This window comes from Scyliorhinus canicula, chromosome 12 (genome assembly GCF_902713615.1).
Source record: "Scyliorhinus canicula chromosome 12, sScyCan1.1, whole genome shotgun sequence".
NCBI classification, from domain to species: Eukaryota; Metazoa; Chordata; class Chondrichthyes; order Carcharhiniformes; family Scyliorhinidae; genus Scyliorhinus; species Scyliorhinus canicula.
In genome coordinates this window covers 158,179,970-158,199,111 of record NC_052157.1, presented here as the reverse complement: position 1 = coordinate 158,199,111, position 19,142 = coordinate 158,179,970, and the positions used below count along the sequence as shown (strand labels likewise).

The 19,142-nt window shown below is 44.6% G+C and overlaps 1 protein-coding gene across 1 annotated transcript in view; it reads left to right on the top strand.

The window, feature by feature from the left end:
• The window catches only part of tbx4 (T-box transcription factor 4), a 133,774-nt gene that overhangs the window by 97,410 nt on the left and 17,222 nt on the right, over positions 1–19,142 (top strand). Inside the window, exon 5 of the mRNA XM_038813550.1 lies at positions 3,495–3,647. Coding sequence (XP_038669478.1) covers positions 3,495–3,647 — 153 coding nt within the window. The remainder of the gene's footprint in view (positions 1–3,494; positions 3,648–19,142) is intronic.

Sequence of the window (19,142 nt, the reverse complement as noted above, 5' to 3'; positions counted from 1 at the left end):
GAGGCTAGGAGCGGCATCGCGTATTTTACGCGTGCTAGGCCTTAGCGCCGTGTAAAAAGCAGCGGCGCGTAAATTACATGGCCGGCATTGCGTAAATGAAGTCACCCACGCATGCGCTGTTGCCGTCCTCCCCGAGGCCGCCCCGCAAGAAGATGGCGGATGGATCTTGCGTGGCGGCGGAGGAAAGGAGGTCCTCCTTTAGAGAGGTCGGCCCGCCGATCGGTGGGCCCCGATCGCAGGCCAGACCCCATCGGAAGCTCCCCCAGTGAAGGACCCCCCCCCCCCTCCCCACAAGCCGCCCCCCCAGAGTTCCCGCAAAGTTCCCGCCGGCAGCCGGTGAATAGCGGGGGTACCGGAGAATCGCCGTTTTGAGTGTCCCGGGCGATTCTCCGGCTGGCGTGGCACAGAACTCGACAAGGCCGTTCTTACCGGATGGGAGAATGGCGGGACGCCGTCGTACCAGCGTTGCGCAAGATAATGGCGCGGCCTCGGAGAATCACGCCACCTATGTTTTTAAAAAAAATTGTACCCAATTATTTGTCTTCTCCAATTAAGGGGCAATTTAGTGTGTCCAATCCACCTACCCTGCATATCTTTGGGTTGTGGGGGCGAAACCCACGCAGACACGGGGAGAATGTGCAAACTCCACACGGACAGTGACCCAGGGCTGGGATTCGAACCCTGGTCCTCAGCGCCGTAGTCATTGTGCTAACCACTGCGCCACCGTGCTGCCCCGCGTCTCGTATGTTGAGAGTACATTTCGCTACATTTCCTTCAAAAAGCTATTAATATTCTTGGAAGGCTAGATCAGTAACAGAAATCATTCGTATTTGACAATTCTCCTTCAATGTACTTTTTCTTCCGGTGTTCCGGAGCTCTGGGGAAGCAGAAATGCTCATGAGCTCCGAACATTCCAAACATTCCTTGAGCTGTTGTCCCTGTTACTCTCTGGAAGAAATCAACAATAAAAATGAAAGTGACATTCACCAGTTATTACTGTTACACAGGAGTGAACCTTGGGCCCTAGTGTTTCTACTTCTGATTCAGAAGGCGGAAGATTTGAACCCCACTCTGGCCAAACTCAATCAGCAAATATTAGAACATGGTCTCTAAAAAAACAAATTAATATTTTGTGTGAGATGAGTTAGGACCTTCCCTAACAGACTATTAATTAGAGTACATGTGGATAAATTGTATGAGGTAATATTTCTTTGCTACATACACCTGAAGCTTTGGTCACAATGTCTTGACAACATAATGAAAGATTGTGGAATCTGATATCAATCGAGACAAACATACTGACCTCTGGCCATAGCTTTATTTTGAACGATACAAAAGGATGTGGGTTTATGTGCATAAAGTCACTCCTCAGATGTCAAAGAAGTCAAGTGAATTTGGCGAGTGGGTGCAAGAAAGAACTTCAATTTCTCAGGATCAGGGTGCCCCAAACCGCTACTCAATGAATAAAGTTAATTTATTTTTTATAATATAAATTTAGAGTACCCAATTCTTTTTTTTCCAATCATACACAGAAAAAAGTCCATTTCTAGTGTACTCATTTCAGTAACGTAGGAAAATGTCAATTATGATTAACCTAGGACAAAAGTTTGGTGCAACATCGTGGGCCGAAGGGCCTGTTCTGTGCTGTATTTCTCTCATTCTAATTCTAACTCCGCACAGTCAGTGACCCCGAGGCAATAAAGTCCATTTCTAGTGTACTCATTTCAGTAACGTAGGAAAATGTCAATTAATGCACAGCAAGATCCCACAAACAGCAACGCCTGGATCACCTTGAGCGATACATTCTGGGCTGGATACCCTGCTCTTCTTCAAAATAGTGCCATAGGATATTGTACACTTTGTGTTTTTCCACCTGAGATGGCGGACAGGGCTTCGGTTCAATATCTCAAGTGAAAGACTGACAGCGTGGCAATCCCTCTGGGAATGTCAGCCGAGGCCTTGCACCTAGATCTCTGGAGCAGGACTTGAACCCACAGGCCTCTGACTCCATGCTGACAACCCGGTGAGCCAGGCTGAGAGTGGTAAATCTGAGGGTGGGTCACCTGATGCAGTCTCACATTAGCCAGCGTTGAAAAGGCTCAACTAGAGAGGATGCGCAAAGGTCCTCAAACTGTATTTTTGAGAGTAGAAGGGGAGGTCAGGTAGAGTTACATGTTAAAGGGAGACCAGAAGCAAATGGAGAGTCTGTATCCATCCAGGAGAAATCACAGTTATCCTGTTGTTGGAGGACAGTGCAATGATTTCCTGTGACACTAGTGCAGAATTGTGAGGGACTAAAACCTCACTCCGTATCTCTTTTAAGTAAAATTTATAGAGATACACCCATTGCTATCTCAAAACACTTCCAACTTGACAAAGACCTAAAATGACTGAATCTGTGTTGTCTGTGACCCCAAACAGAATAGGATACCCGGTCGTACTGGAGAAATTTACACATTGTTATCCCTGAAGAGCCACTAATGACCCCCCTGTGGACTGTACAGGCCAAATTCAAAGTGAGCTATACAAAGGCCATCTGCATTTCATAATTTAAACTGGCCAACAGGAATCTGCTCTTCTACTAAGGCAAACGACCCCCCAATCTTCCTTTCAATTCTTAATGATTGAGACATTTAAAAATCTTGGAGAGCCATGGGCCTCTGGCTTGTGGAACCAGTAATATTGTTTTGTTGAACTACAAATTCTCAGTCTGCTTTTTTACCATCTGACTAGCAGCCTCACAGAGAAGGAGCACTGGCCCAGGTTGGACACCTGAACCCATCTACATTCCTTCTGCTGGAAATTCTCTACCACTGCCTGTAAGACTGGTTCACCTCTGCATGGCTATCTCATTGTGCCAAGTCAACACCACTGGAAACTGAATTATCCAGCATTGGTTTTCAACTTGCAAAACTCTGTGAACGAATATCTCATTGGACTTTGACATGGACTATGGAACCCATGTGAAACAATATTTATTTTCTCCGTGGTCTCTGCGCTGTAAATCTTTCTTCTCTCTATCCCTCTCTTTTATTGTATGAGTACAACAGAAGCAATTTTGCGACCCTCCTCCTGTGTTTTGAGTGTGTGCAAGTAAAGTAACCCTTTGAGTTCAACCTATCTCTTGTTTGCTGTGGGGTTATTAGTAGAATATTGGAATACACCTAAACTAAGGGGTTGGGAAATACGCCTCTATCATAGAAGGGCAAACAAATTTTAAAAACACCTTTCTGTTTACCGACAGGTGGCAAGGGGAGAAATTGGTGCTGTTTAAATTAGCCCCACTCCTGTCATACTATCAAAAGAGTGAGGCCCAGTTTCCTGCCTTCATTCTCTGCATTACTGGGCTGTTATGGAATAGAAGGAGAGACAGGATTACTGACCTGCCCTTTCACACACTCTCCTGATCTGAACAAATAACAAACACCATTTTTCTATTTATCTTGATAATTTATCATTTCAATAATGACTCTTTTTTGCCTCCCTCTCCACAGATTATTTTGAATTCTATGCACAAATACCAACCGAGACTCCACATCGTAAAAGCAGACGAAAATAATGCGTTTGGTTCAAAAAACACTGCCTTTTCCACCCATGTATTCACAGAGACGACATTCATTTCCGTCACATCATATCAGAATCACAAGGTAAGACATTTCTCGTCTCCTCTTAATGAAATGAAAATCGCTTATTGTCACGAGTAGGCTTCAAATTAAGTTACTGTGAAAAGCCCCTAGTCGCCACATTCCGGCGCCTGTTCGGGGAGGCTGGTACGGGAATTGAACCGTGCTGCTGGCCTGTCTTGGTCTGCTTTCAAAGCCAGCGATTTAGACCAGTGAGCTAAACAGCCCAGTTCCCCTTTGGAAACAATTTGTAGACCTGTTACTGGCCGTTTCATCCAACCTTGGGGAGGAGTGTACTAATAATATTTTGGCTTCCATTATCTGCAGTTGGCAGGTTGGATTGGAATCAAAATGAGAACTATGATGAATAACCAAAACTGTGATATGAACCACAGAGTGAAGGCTGAGGAGCTGGAGTAAGAAATAAACAACATGAAATCAGAGCTGAAGTCGATAGGAGGAGATAAAGTTCAACACAAATAAATGTGAGGTCATACATTTTGGTAGGAAGACTAGAAAGGCCATTTAATACTTGGAAGGTGAGGCTCTAGGTGGAGGTAGAGGGACAAAAGGATCTTGGAGTATAGATACACCAATCACTAAACGTTATGCCACAGGTTAACAAGATCATTTAAAAAAAGCAAACCAAGCCTTAGCCTTATTTTCAGAGGGACAGAATTGAAAAGTAGGAAAGTTACGCTATACCTGTATCGAACATTGATTAGGCTGTAAACACTTAAGAGTGCTGCTGAATACAATTTTTGTTGCCATATTACAAACAGAATATAGAGGCACTGGGGAGGGTGCGGACAAGATCTGCAAAGATAATAGCAGAAATGTGTAGGTACACCAATCAGCAAAGGACTGACAGGCTGGGTCTCCCTTCTCTTGATAAAAGAGAACCAATGGTGTGATATAATAGCGGCCTTTAAAATTATGAAAGGTTTCAATAGTGTAATCAGAGAAAATATTTCCACTTATTGGGAGGAGCATCACTAAATACCATCAATATGACAGACTCCAAAATAAATCCAACATGGAATTCAGAAAAAACTTCTTTAACCAAAGAGTGGAACTTGCTGCCACAGAGAGTGGTTAAAACAAGTAGTATAGGTACAGGGGGAGCTGGATAATCATATATGGGAGGAGGGAATAGACGGTTACGATGATGGATTCAGATCAGCAAAGGTGGGAGCAGAGTCAAGCAGACCATAAATGCCAACATGAACCTGTTGCCATATATCCTATCAGATTGTGCCAACCCTGTGTGGTGGAATCTGCACAGCCTCGGAGGCTACAATATTTCTTTAATTACTGCCATAATGATGGATCATAGCCCTGAATAATGTATAGACATATTGAGCTTTTAAACAAGACATTTTTTTTTTAAAAGGACATACACGCCAAAACTAGCTGAGACTGAAAGGTCACAATTTGTTGGAATTCCTGTGTGGTTATACTCAGTCCTGAGAGAGAGAATGGAATGTCACCACCTTTTTTTTAGACAGACATTTAAAATAAGAGACAATGCAGCAATTTAATTGTAATCTCCTGTGGAGATAATGGCAGTTGATTACTATATTAGCAGAAACTACTACCATCCTGTGAATTATATCCTGGGCAAGTTTGTGGTTTTCCCATTCCAGGAATACACAAAAAGGGGTATAAAAGCAACTGCTACTCTGGTCTCTGTGAGCTGGCCTGGTGTTCTAGTTCCACTGCGTTGGTGTGTGCTGTAAGGGTCATTGACTAGGTACCCCTGCTGAATGCAGGCAAAATCAGGTCAGTAAAGCCACAGTTGACAAGGAAGCAGAACAACTTTCAGTTAACCTGAAGAACCAAGAATCACAGAACCTACTGCTCAACTGTCAAAGTCAGCATCACTGGAATCACACAACTTAATGGTTGCAATGTTACCCCAATGTTCATGGTGGTGCAGTGGTCAGCACTGCTACCCCATAGAACCATGGACCTGGGTTCGATTCTAGCCTTGTCTGTGTGGAGTTTGCATGTTCTCCCCATGTCTGCATGGGTTTCTTCTGGGTGCTCCGGTTTCCTCCCACTATCCAGGAATATGCAGATTTGGTTTTGGGATTATGGGAATAGGGTGGGGTGGGTGGGAGAGTGGACCCCTCTTTCGGAGGGTCGGTGCGGACTTTGTGGGCCAAATACACTGTAGAGATTCTATGGATTCAACTCCTCGCAGAAAAATCAAAGGCTGATTCGTACACCTTCCCTCCATCGTAGAGTCAGAAGCGGGGATGTTTGCGATGACTGCACAATGTTCAGCTCCATTGGTGACTCCCCAGATATTTAAGCAGTTCATGTCCAAATGCAGCAAGACCTGGATAATTTCCAGCCTTGGGCCAACAAGTAGCAAGTCATATTCGCACCACATAAGTGCCAGGCAATGACCTTCTCCAACAAGAGAGGATCTAACCATCGCTGCTTAATTCAATGGCATTACTGTTGCTCAATCCCCCACTACAAACATCCTTGGGGTTACCATTAATTAGAAAATGAACTGGACTAACCGTATAGATACTGTAGCTATCAGGTCAAAGGCCAGGAATCCTGCGGCAGGTAACTCACATCTTGACCCCCCCCCCCCCCCCCCCCCCACCCCCCCCCCCCCCCCCCCCCCCACCCCCCCCCCCCCCCCCACCAAAAAGCCTGTCCACCATCTACAAGGCACAAGTCAGGAGTGTAATGAAACACTATGCACTTGCCTGGATAAATGCAGCTACAACAACACTCAAGAAGCTCGATACCATTCAGGACAAAGCAGCCCGCTTGATTGCTACCCCTTCCACAAGTATTCAATCCATCCACCACTGATGAACAGTAGCAGCCGTGTGTACTATTTACAAGATGGACTGCAGGAACTCATCAAGGCTCCTTAGACAGCACCTTCCAAACTCACGACCACTACTATCTAGAAGGACTGGAGCAGCAGATACCTGGGAACCCCACCACCCGGAAGTTCCCCCCCAAGCCACTCACCAACCTGACTTGGAAATATATCGCCGTTCCTTCACTGGAGTTCCCTTCCTAACAGCACTGTAGGTGCACCTACACCTCAGGGACTGCAGCAGTTAAAGGAAGCAGCTCACCACCACCTTCTGAAAGGCAACTAGGGATGGTCAGTAATTGCTGGCCTGGCCAGAGGCCTCCACATTCCGTAAATGAATTTAAACTAAAAATGGTTACTTTTATTTCGGACTCAATTCTCTTTTCTAATCTATGTGTATGTGTGTTGCATTTTATTCTTTTCTTTTTGTGTATTAGTAACCAACAAACTCACTCTTTCTTTAACTCAAGCAAGCCTGGTTAAATTGGCATGTTTTAAAACACTTGGACTGGGACAAGAAATCCATAAGGGAAGGGATCCTTTTTACATCAACCTTGTTGTGAGCAACCGGGGGGGTTGAATAAAGAGAGGGGGAGCCAATTTATCACTCCTTGCTGGGAGCATAACCATTCAGGGCTCTGCCGTCCGGGATCACAACAAATCTGGGGACTTTGCCCGGGTACCGGTTGTAACACTACTCTTTCAGAAGTACAGATATGTAGGGTATGTGTCAGAGGTGGTCCCTTTTAGCAGGGGTCAGCCTCATCGTGGTTCATAGCTGGATGGATAACTGTACCAGGCCCTCGACACGGTGGCTCCATGCACCTGACTGTGCCACGGCTGTGTTTACACTCCAGTGATTACATTGTTTCACAGGCCAAATCAGGTAGCACGAGAGCTGGTGACCACATGTGAGGGCAAATACCGATCTCCAATCACCCCCTTTTTCAAGTGCACAAAAGAAAAGCTGCCTTGATGAATGGAGCAGAGGAAATGGTATTCCCTTACCAGTAATGAAAGCATCGCAACACAGCTGTGTGCACAGCTGTAAAATGTTTTAGCGCTGCTGCAGGAGGTACTGCAGGACGTTCACTGCACTCAACCTCACCTCCAACTGTCTTGACTTGTCAAGCCACCGGGAACAGACATGCAAGAGCGAAGGAATGAGGATGGCCAAGTGCAATCTATCCCCACTGTAACCAACTCATCCACAGGTGGTTCTGGTGTGCATACCTTAGTGATTCCCTCATACACATCCATCCCGAAATGCACTCCTATTTTATTCACCACACAACTAGTGTCCTTCTTGCTTGTTACCAGAGAGAGAGAGAGAGAGAGAAAGTATTCATCCGCACACTACAGTCTATTATGGGAGAGACAAACAATGAAGAAACATGGGGCAGGATTCTCCAATAATGGGGCTATGTCCCCACTCCAGAGTCAAAATGCGGGCGAATCATGATGCACATTCCTGAAGAAAGTCCAGAGTGATTCTCCTACCTGAAGGGGGCTAGCAGGGCCCCGGAGTACTCCACGCAGCTCTGCCTGCCAATACGGGGCCTTGCACTTCCGGTCGGGAGTCCGCGCATGCGCACGGCGGTGGCCTGTGTCGGCCGCCTCACACAACATGGTGGACCCACACCGCGGACCGGCACCAAAAAGATAGGACCCCTTCGAGATCATGCGCGCCCGCGGATCGATAGCCTCAGATCGATAGCCTGGCCGTCTGTGAGGCCTGCCCCGGTGAAGGATCCCCCCCCGCCCCCGACCAGTTCCTGACGGGTGAGACCATGAGAAACGCACGCTGTCGGGAATTTGACCAGTTACACTCGGAGAATCGCCGCGGGGGCCTCTGTCAATGGCCCCCTACCTGTGCCGTGTAGACCATGCGCGCACGATTTGTGGCGAATCGCAGGAGCAGCGTCGCACAGGATTTCGGTGCCAACGCCCATTCTCCGATCACGTCCAGGAAATCTACTTGGAAAGTATCAACTCAACTTGATAAAGATAACAGCTCCCAACCACAGTGTAGAACAGCCCCGGTTGGCAGGAGGCTATCGTGATACAATATTGCCAATGCTGCCTTGAACAAAACCTGCCTGGCAGAGGAGGACAAACTAACACAGAGCACCCTACTTAAGCCCACACCTCCACCCTATCCCTGTGATGAGATCTACCATGTGGAATTAGTGATGTCTTGCGACACTAAAACTCAGTAGAAATTGGAGTTAAACATCTCAGATGCAAACAAGAATCTTTATTGCCTCTATTTGATTACAATTGAGAGAAACTTAAATCTATTGTCAATAAAGTTCGCTCACAAAAGGACTTAAAGAGAAGTAACATAAATAATTTAACTTTCAAAATAATACAGAAATGGTTTGTTGCGTACAGCAAAACAGCTTGCATTTACTTCATGAGTTAGAGTGGAAAAGTGAAAATATGAAAATAATGTGAGCGAATAGTTAGATCAAAGTATAGAATGATCCTGGATAAAGATGGCCGTACGGACCATCATGTTTAAAGGAAATCTTATCAGTCTTGAGCCATCTATCGACAGCACGGTAGCATGGTGGTTAGCATCAATGCTTCACAGCTCCAGGGTCCCAGGTTCGATTCCCGGCTGGGTCACTGTCTGTGCGGAGTCTGCACGTCCTCCCCGTGTGTGCGTGAGTTTCCTCCGGGTGCTCCGGTTTCCTCCCACAGTCCAAAGATGTGCGGGTTAGGTGGATTGGCCATGCTAAATTGCCCGTAGTGTCCTAAAAAGTAAGGTTAAGGGGGGGGTTATTGGGTTACGGGTATAGGGTGGATACGTGGGTTTGAGTAGGGTGATCATGGCTCGGCACAACATCGAGGGCCGAAGGGCCTGTTCTGTGCTGTACTGTTCTATGTTCTATCTCTATGTCGTCCTAATTGGTTTGGGTTAGAATCAAATGTATTTGATTTGACAGTTAGCTGTCAATCCTTAATGTGCAACATAAGTTCTGAATGTTTCATGTTTGAATATTTGTGTACGTTATGGAATGCGATTCTGTGCTATTATCAAGACTGGTTTCTACTGGTTTTCTGCTGACTTTGCTTTATCCACATTATGAACAATAATGCCTTCATGTTGCTATGGTGCCTGCTTCGTCCTTGATCAGATTACTGGTGCAGCTCATATTTTAATGTCAAACTGTCTTTGAAAATATGTTTGCTAGAACAATGGCTTTTTCACCTTGAACATAGAACATAGAACATAGAACGATACAGCGCAGTACAGGCCCTTCGGCCCTCGATGTTGCACCGACATGGAAAAAATCTAAAAGCCATCTAACCTACACTATGCCCTTATCATCCATATGCTTATCCAATAAATTTTTAAATGCCCTCAATGTTGGCATGTTCACTACTGTTGCAGGTAGGGCATTCCACGGCCTCACCACTCTTTGCGTAAAAAACCCACCTCTGACCTCTGTCCTATATCTATTACCCCTCAATTTAAGGCTATGTCCCCTCGTACTAGCCACCTCCATCCGCGGGAGAAGGCTCTCGCTGTCCACCCTATCTAACCCTCTGATCATTTTGTATGCCTCTATTAAGTCACCTCTTAACCTTCTTCTCTCTAACGAAAACAACCTCAAGTCCATCAGCCTTTCGTCATAAGATTTTCCCTCCATACCAGGCAACATCCTGGTAAATCTCCTCTGCACCCGTTCCAAAGCTTCCACGTCCTTCCTATAATGAGGCGACCAGAACTGTACGCAATACTCCAAATGCGGCCGTACTAGAGTTTTGTACAACTGCAACATGACCTCATGGCTCCGGAACTCAATCCCTCTACCAATAAAGGCCAACACACCATAGGCCTTCTTCACAACCCTATCAACCTGGGTGGCAACTTTCAGGGATCTATGTACATGGACACCGAGATCCCTCTGCTCATCCACACTACCAAGAATTTTACCATTAGCCAAATATTCCGCATTTCTGTTATTCTTTCCAAAGTGAATCACCTCACACTTCTCCACATTAAACTCCATTTGCCACCTCTCAGCCCAGCTCTGCAGCTTATCTATGTCCCTCTGTAACCTGCAACATCCTTCCGCACTGTCTACAACTCCACCGACTTTAGTGTCGTCTGCAAATTTACTCACCCATCCTTCTGCGCCCTCCTCTAGGTCATTTATAAAAATGACAAACAGCAACGGCCCCAGAACAGATCCTTGTGGTACGCCACTCGTAACTGAACTCCATTCTGAACATTTCCCATCAACTACCACTCTCTGTCTTCTTTCAACTAGCCAATTTCTGATCCACATCTCTAAATCACCCTCAATCCCCAGCCTCCGTATTTTCTGCAATAGACGACCGTGGGGAACCTTATCAAACGCTTTACTGAAATCCATATACACCACATGTGTATATGGATTTCACTTGCTTAGTGAAAATGTTGTTTTTATCTCCAATGAGTTTATGTATGTGTCAGGCTTTCTGTGTCCCTGTTGAAGCTGTCTGTTTCATCATGACCTGAGGTTATGAGTGCTGAAATACTCATTTTAAAATGGGTATTAAAACTGGGGCTTAATAAATAGCCTTCTTTTACCTATCAGATCTATCAGGAAATAGTTGATTCCTATCACCCTGTAACCTAGTAACCCCAACTAAACTTTTGGACACTAAGGGCAATTTAGCATGGCCAATCCACCTAAACTGCACTTCTTTGGACAGTGTGGGAAACCGCAGGATCCAGAGGAAACCCATGCAGACACAGGGAGAAAGTGCAAAGTTCTCACAAACAGTAACCCGAGGCCGGAATTGAACCTGGTACCCTGGAGCTGTTAGGCAACGATGCTAACCACTGTGAGGCAGCAGTGCTAACCACTGTGCCTCCTTGCCACCCTATGTGTGTGGCAATCATCAGTGCATACACTCTATAATGACTAGTTCAGAGACTATCGTGGACAGATGCTATAAGGACGTGGTTGGCGCTATTGCAAATACTCTTCAGGACAACTTCATTGTGATGGGGGACTTCAATGCAAGGTTAAGAACTGACTATCAGACTTGGGACGATGAACTGGGAAATCAAGGCCTGGGGAAATGCAACAGCAATGGCATGTTTCCTGAGTCTTTGCATCCACTGAAATATTTCAATCACCAATCATTTTTAGACAAAAGGCAAAGTACAAAAATACATAGATGCTCCCAAGATGGAAACACAGGTTCAGACTGGCTTTACCATCAGCTGGCAGAGCAATGGTCTCATCACCAGGGTTATCAGAGCTGTAGGCTGCTCTACAGGATTCTCCAACGCAAGATGAAATTTGCTGTCTCACCAAAAAGATCAACATGCATGCATGAGACCCACCGGAAAGCTGGATGTGTCGAAACTGACCCACAGAGCACCACAGATAGTTCAGCCTCAAACCTGAGGAACAAATAGCATCCGAAGCAAACTACAAGTCATGATGTTGATATGAACAAAGGTTCATGGACTGTTTTTTCAAATGTGACTGATGACTATGGGCTAACCATTAGCTTAAAGAAGACACGAGATACTCCACCAACCACCATCACAGTCTGACTAACCCCACCTACTGTAACTCTGAAGGCTGGAGATAACTTCACCTGTCTCGGAAGCACAATCTACAGAAATGTCTGCATTGACAGCAAGGTGAAAAGTAGAATTGCCAGAGCAAGGTCAGCAATTGCCCATTTACACAAGACCTGCGGAAAAAAACAAGTAATCACTCTTACCACAAAACTTGCTGTGTACAAAGCTGTGGTAATATCTACCATCCTATATGCCCATGAAATTTGGATTAGCAACACCAGACATATTAAGCAGTTGAATAGATTCCACATGAAATGCATTTGGAACATCATGGGCCTCAAACGGGAGGATAACGTACTCAACACTGAGGTACTTCATAGAGCAGAAATGCCTGGAATTGAAACTCAACATCAGAGCCTGTGGACTGAGATTAAAGTTCAAGGACTCCTTGAAGATTAACCTCAGGAAATGTGGTATCTCCACCATGGGCTGGAGGAAAATGCACAAGAAAGAACTACTTGGGGAGTGATCTCAAGTACTGTCATTTGCAGAGGGTCCATTCCCGTGAAATCTCGTGAATGGATGAAATCACAAATAGTGAACTTGTACATGTGCAGAGAGAGTGCACGCACAGTGCACGCTTAGGGAAGGTGAGAGTTTATAATAATTTAACATGAGAGTCTAAATCGTGGATGAGCAAAGTGTTGGTGCCGCGAAGCATGATTTGATGTATATTCACGCAGGTAAACTAATTTGCAATAGAGGGGGTCACAAATCACGGGAATTGACTGTTGTGATATTGTTTCCTTCAAACACTAAAGGAAAAAAGCAGCTATGGACAAATGGCAAGCTGGACAGACCAGGCAATCCCCAAAAATCAGACAGTTCATTCTTGCCCGCACTGTGGAAAGTCATGCAGGCCTGTATTTAGGTTCCACAGCCTTGTTGGAATGCACAACAATATACTCTATGCATGCAAGAAATGGCCATCTTCTATAATGAAGGGACACTGACAATGAAATGAAATGAAAATCGCTTATTGTCACGAGTAGGCTTCAATGAAGTTACTGTGAAAAGCCCCTAGTCGCCACATTCCGGCACCTGTCCGGGGAGGCTGGTACGGGAATCAAACAGTGCTGCTGGCCTGCTTTAAAAGCCAGCGATTTAGCCGAGTGAGCTAAACCAGCCCCTATGATAGTACAGGAATGGGGCTGACTGGTGAATTATCTGCACTCTGCAATATTAACACTCCAACTTCATCAGAAACTCCTAAAATAATACTGTTTGGTTAAGAGAGCCAGTCTCACAAAAGCAGACGTGGGAACTCTCTGTACGCTCTTTTACCTTGAGGCCTACGTTTGTGACTTTCCCATGTTTTGGCTTAATTAATGCTGCAATTTCTGCCACTCCACTTCACATTTCTCCTTTAAGATATTGCTTAAAACCCAGCTCTCTGACTAAGTGTTTTGTTGGTCATCAGCTCTAATGTCTCCTTTCTTGGCTCAGTATTAATTTCTGTCTGGCTAGTTACCTGTGAAGCCTCTTGGGATATTTAACTGTGCTCCAGGTACTAAAGAAGTGAAAGTTGTGGCTTACTTGACTGGCAAATTGCTCATGCTGGATGAACCATACGTTCTTGTGTGCTGATGGCCATTGCTGTAAAGGAGCCAGTAAAATAATGGGCCTCCCTGGTGTTAGCAAATTGGAGAAGCTGATGTAGAAGCTGTGGCCAGTTATGTGAAACTTGTCTATCATAACATCGGATTGATTTGAAGTAGATTTAATTATTAAGCAATTCATTCCCCATAGCACAAATGGGTGGTACAGTCGCACAGTGGTTAGTACTGTTGCTTCACAGCGCCAGGGACCCAGGTTCGATTCCCGGCTTGGTCACTGTCTGTGTGGAGTCGACACATTCTCCCCGCGTCTGCGTGGGTTTCCCCCGGGTGCTCCGGTTTCCTTCTACAAGTCTCGAAAAGCGCAGTTGTTTGGTGAATTGGACATTCTGAATTCTCCCTCTGTGTACCCGAACAGGTGCCAGAATGTGGTGACTAGGGGATTTTCACAGTAACTTCATTGCAGCGTTAATATAAGCCTACTTGTGACAATAATAAAGATTATTATTATCAAACCAGTCTCCATCACAACAGACTCCTGATTGGAAGCCAATGTGCAGGAAAGTGCTGTGTTCAGTTGCATTCCTAGGCAGTAATACTGTAAAGAAGCCAAAATATATCTCCAATAATTCACAATTTTAAAGGGATTTTTTCCAATTACTTCACCACAGCAGAGACTAAATAAGAATCAACTCATAAGAGCCTTGTCTGCCTTCTCAGGTAGTTATCAAATATGCTGCCATAATGTTTGAAGAAGAGTAGGGATGTTCTCCCCAGCGTCCTAAACAATACTTACCCTCAACCAACATCACTATCACTAGTCATTAGAATATAGAACTTACAGTGCAGAAGGAGGCCATTTAGCCCATCGAGTCTGCACCGGCCCTTGGAAACAGCACCCTTCTTGAGCCCACACATCCACCCTATGCCCGTAACCCAGTAACCCCACCCAACCTTTTGGACACTAAGGGGGCAATTTAGCACGGCCAATCCACCTAACCTGTACATCTTTGGACTTTGGGTTTTTATAACATTGCTGTTTGTGAATGGTTGCTCTGCACAAATTGACCACCACCTTTCTCAGAGCAAAGCAATCAGCATTTCAAAAGTACTTAATTGACTGTAAAGCCCCTTGGGACATCCTGAGGTCATAAAATACATTATATAAATGGAAGTCCATTTTTTCAGTAAAGTTACAAAGGATTTATCGAATTGGACAGGCTGATGGTCACAGTCATTCTGAGTTCTAAACAATACCTTCTCTTCTATTTGGGTTAAATGCTGTGCCAATGCCATAGGCTCTAGGTGGCTGAGTTTCATGCAACCAGTGGCAACACTAAAGGAACTTTGATGGATTCATTATGGTTGATGGCTGGAAGAACCAAGTCTTAACCAAGGCATAGAGTTCTACAGCACAAGAAGAGGCCCTTCGGCCCATTGGGTCTGCACTGGCCATCAAGCACCTACCTATTTTAATGCCATTTTCCAACACTTGGTCTGTAGCCTTGTATGCTCTGGTGTTTCAAGTGCTCATCTAAATGCTTCTTAAATGTTGTGAGGGTTCCCACCCCAATCTCCCTCTTAGGCAGTGAGTTCCAGATTCCCACCACCCTCTTCCCAGCTGCCATCCTAGTGAATCTGGTAAATTTATATTGTGGTCATTGGTGAATATGCATGACCCACCTTGTGTCCGACACCATTGAAAATAGCGAAATACTAAAGTTAAAGACCCGTTGTCCTCCTGACATAGGAGAGCTCAGATTGACATCAACAATAGTATAGTCCTGTCTTACACGCTGGAACACAAAGGACAACAAAGTGGTATCATGTCACTAGAATATGGGTGATAATAATAAGGCACTGAGATCAACGAATGGGTTCCATTGAAGCATTGACAAGCCACCAGGTGTGTCTACCTCCATCAGCACTACTTTTTCCACAGACAATTTCAATATCCGATCCACATCCTTAAAACAAACAGCTGGCTCCATTATCAAATGTGTCTAGTCCTTTTTATCATCCACTGGATCCAAAAGATCTGACAGCGATTAGCTGAAGGGTCACTGTGTGGTACAAAATGTTTTCCTAAATGTTTGTTAATTGGGGTCAGAGGACAATAGTTCACAGAGGCATCAGCAGGCGACAGTGTACAGACTGTTGCCCCCTGACATGAGGAGCTTAGGCGGTGCCAGCAATAGTACTGTCCTGTCTTTCACAGGTGGAAAACATTTTCCTTTTGAACTTCTGACTCCTCTACAGGATAGTTGGGGGCAGGACAGAGGATGAATAGCAATGATCCTGTGTCTATCATAAAAGGGCAAAGCGACTGTGCAACACGTTTAGAGATCATCACTGACTTTTATTAAAATATTTCCAAAGAATCATAAAATGTCAGTGTTTATGGGTTGACTTTGGGACAAATCATCTGCCCTCATCAGGTTTAAAACTAGGGGCCAATGCGCAACATGACAGTTCTATATTATATAATAACGTGACTATATTAAAAACATCCCCGGGTGCTCCACAGGAGTGTTATGAGACATAGTTTGACAGCGAGCAACTTAAGGAAACATTAGGACATGATTAAAAGCTGGGTCAGAGAGATCGTTTTTCAGGAGCAACTTAAAGGAAGGGAGCAGCAGAGAGTTGGAGGAATTTAGAGAGGGATTTCCAGAGAATAGAGCCCATACAATTGAAGGCTAGTCGTGGAGCGATGAAAATCGGGGATGCACTAGGAAGGCAGAATGAGAGGATCCCAGATATCTTGAATGGTTGTCCATGATTCATATCAGCGAATGAAAAAAATTAGATGAAAATCGCTTATTGTCACGAGTAGGCTTCAAGTGAAGTTACTGTGAAAAGCCCCTAGTCACCACATTCCGGCGCCTGTCTGGGGAGGCTGGTACAGGAATCAAACCGTGCTGCTGGCCTGCTTCGTCTGCTTTAAAAGCCAGTGATTTAGCTCAGTGAGCTAAACCAGCCCCTGTCTGGAATGTCATCATGCCTCATGTACAACACTGATGAAAATGAATGTGCTGCTCTCAACTGTTCCCAGTGGCATTTCCTTTCTGATAGCAATAATGAAAAGTGAAAGTAAGATGATTGAGGAGCCAAAGTAACAAGAAAAATGCTGGAAGTATTAGCATTCTGATAAACATCTGCAAAAATTAAAAAGGTAAATGTTTCAAAAAAGTATGATGAGGAACCATATCTGAAAATGAACCCATCTTTAGTAGTTTGGAGGCACTGATGGGCATAGTGTGTATTTTCAGCATTTCCTGCTCTTTTTCTTATATTCTCTACTCTTTTTGTCCCCAACTGAGGGACAATTTACAGAACAACCCTGCTAACAGAGTTACACAGCATCATTATAGTCTATTATACTATTTCAAAAATTAGCACAATAAAGTTGGACGAGAGCTGCAAGAACAGAAGACACAGAGAAACCCCAATCACTTACCATGCTGTAGTAAATAATCACAAATCTATCAAAGTTTATTCTTAGGGTGTGCCAATAGCAAGATTGGCATTTATCACCCCTCTTTCGAAGATGGCAATGAGCCTCCTCCTTGAACTGCTGCCAAGTGGGGTCGTTTAGCACAGTGGGCTAAACAGCTGGCTTGTAATGCACAACAAGGCCAGCAGCGCGGGTTCAATTCCCGTACTGGCCTCCCCGAACAGGCACCAGAATGTGACGACTAGGGGCTTTTCACAGTAACTTCATTGAAGCCTACTTGTGACAATAAACGTTTATTATTATTATTATTATTATTATGTGCACAGTGGAGCTCTCACACAATACTCGGGTTGGGATTCCATTACTTTTGGCCGAGTGACATCACAGCAGTAGCTTCTGAAACTAATTATTTGCAATTCCCATCATTTGATTGTCTCCTTCTGGGAACAATTAAGATGAAACTGAAAATCCCAAAAAGAAAAAGTTGTGCGATCATTTAGAGCTGACATGCTGAAAATTAGATCATAGGAACAACATAGGAACCTCGGAATTAGGAGCAGAAGAAGGTCATTGAGCCCGTCGAGCCTGCTCTGCCATTCAATCAGATCATGGCTAATCTCTTCCTGGTCTCAAATACATCTCCCTACCTGTTCCCCATATCCCTTTAACCTGTTAGTTTAATGAGAAAAAAACCTATCTCCCTCTTGAAATCATTTAATGATTCGGACTCCACCCACTATTGGGACAGCGAGTTCTACAAATTCACCACCCTCTGCGAGAAGTAGTTCCTCCTCATCTCAGTTTTAAATCTACCGCCTCTCAACCTATATCTGAGACCTCCTGTCCTTGATTGCCCGACAAGGGGCAACATTTGGTCTACATTTAGTTTATCAATCCCTTTTAGTATTTTATATACTTCGATCAGATCCCCTCTCAATCTTCTAAACTCTAGTGAGTATAAGGCCAAACTGTTTAATCTCTCCTCGTACGTCAACCCCTTCATCCCCGGAATCAATCTGATGAACCTCCTCTGAACAGCCTCCAATGCCACCACATCCTTCCTCAAGTAGACCAAAACTGGACACAATACTCCAGATGTGGTCTCCCCAACACTGTATACAATTCTCTACTTTTATACCCTAGTCCTTTTGCAATAAATGCGAACATTCCATTTGCCTTTCTTATTACATTTTGTACCTGCATACAGACTTTCTGTGATTCAAGAGCAAAGCCACCCAGATCCCTCTGCTCAGATACTATCAACAGAGAGGCATTTACTCTTAAAGTAAAAAACAAGTATGAATTTCTCAGGATTCATAGAATCATAGGATTCCTACAGTGCAGAAGGAGGCCATTTGGCCCATCGAGTCTGCACCAACCCTCTGAAAGAGCACCCTACCGAGGTCCAATCCCCTGCCCTATCCCCATAACCCCACCCAAACCTGTTGCCCTAAATGGCAATTTATCATGGCCAATCCACCGAACCTGTACATATTTAGACTGTGGGAGGAAACAGCAGCACCCGGAGGAAACCCACACAGACATGGGGAGAACATGCAGACTCCACACAGAAGGTTACCCAGGGTCGGAATCGAACTTGGGTCCCTGGTGCTGTGAGGCAGCAGTGCTAACCACCGTGCCGCCTTGAAGAAAACAGAGAAAACAGAGTCTCAGAACAAGAAATAGAAAGCAAACGGAAAAACATAGAATGCAACATGCCGCAAGCAAAATATTACAAAAATTTGAAAGAAAACGAGCCCTGCCTGCCACGGATTTGTCATGGGTGGGATGGAAAATCTGACGGATCATTGAAAGGTCTGTTGATAACGGGTGGGAATTTCCAGTCTCGGAACGACTGGGACTGGAAAATCTCAGCAAAGGAGTGGATGGCTGATGAATACCCATCAAAATGAAAATGCACAAACATTAGCATAAAAGTTGTAGGTGCGATCAGATAATCTTCCTTATGCTAATTTAATGAGTTGACGTGTATTTACTCAATAAATATACAACCATATGTTTCTTAAAATGGTATGTATTATCCAATGTTACCTCTAGA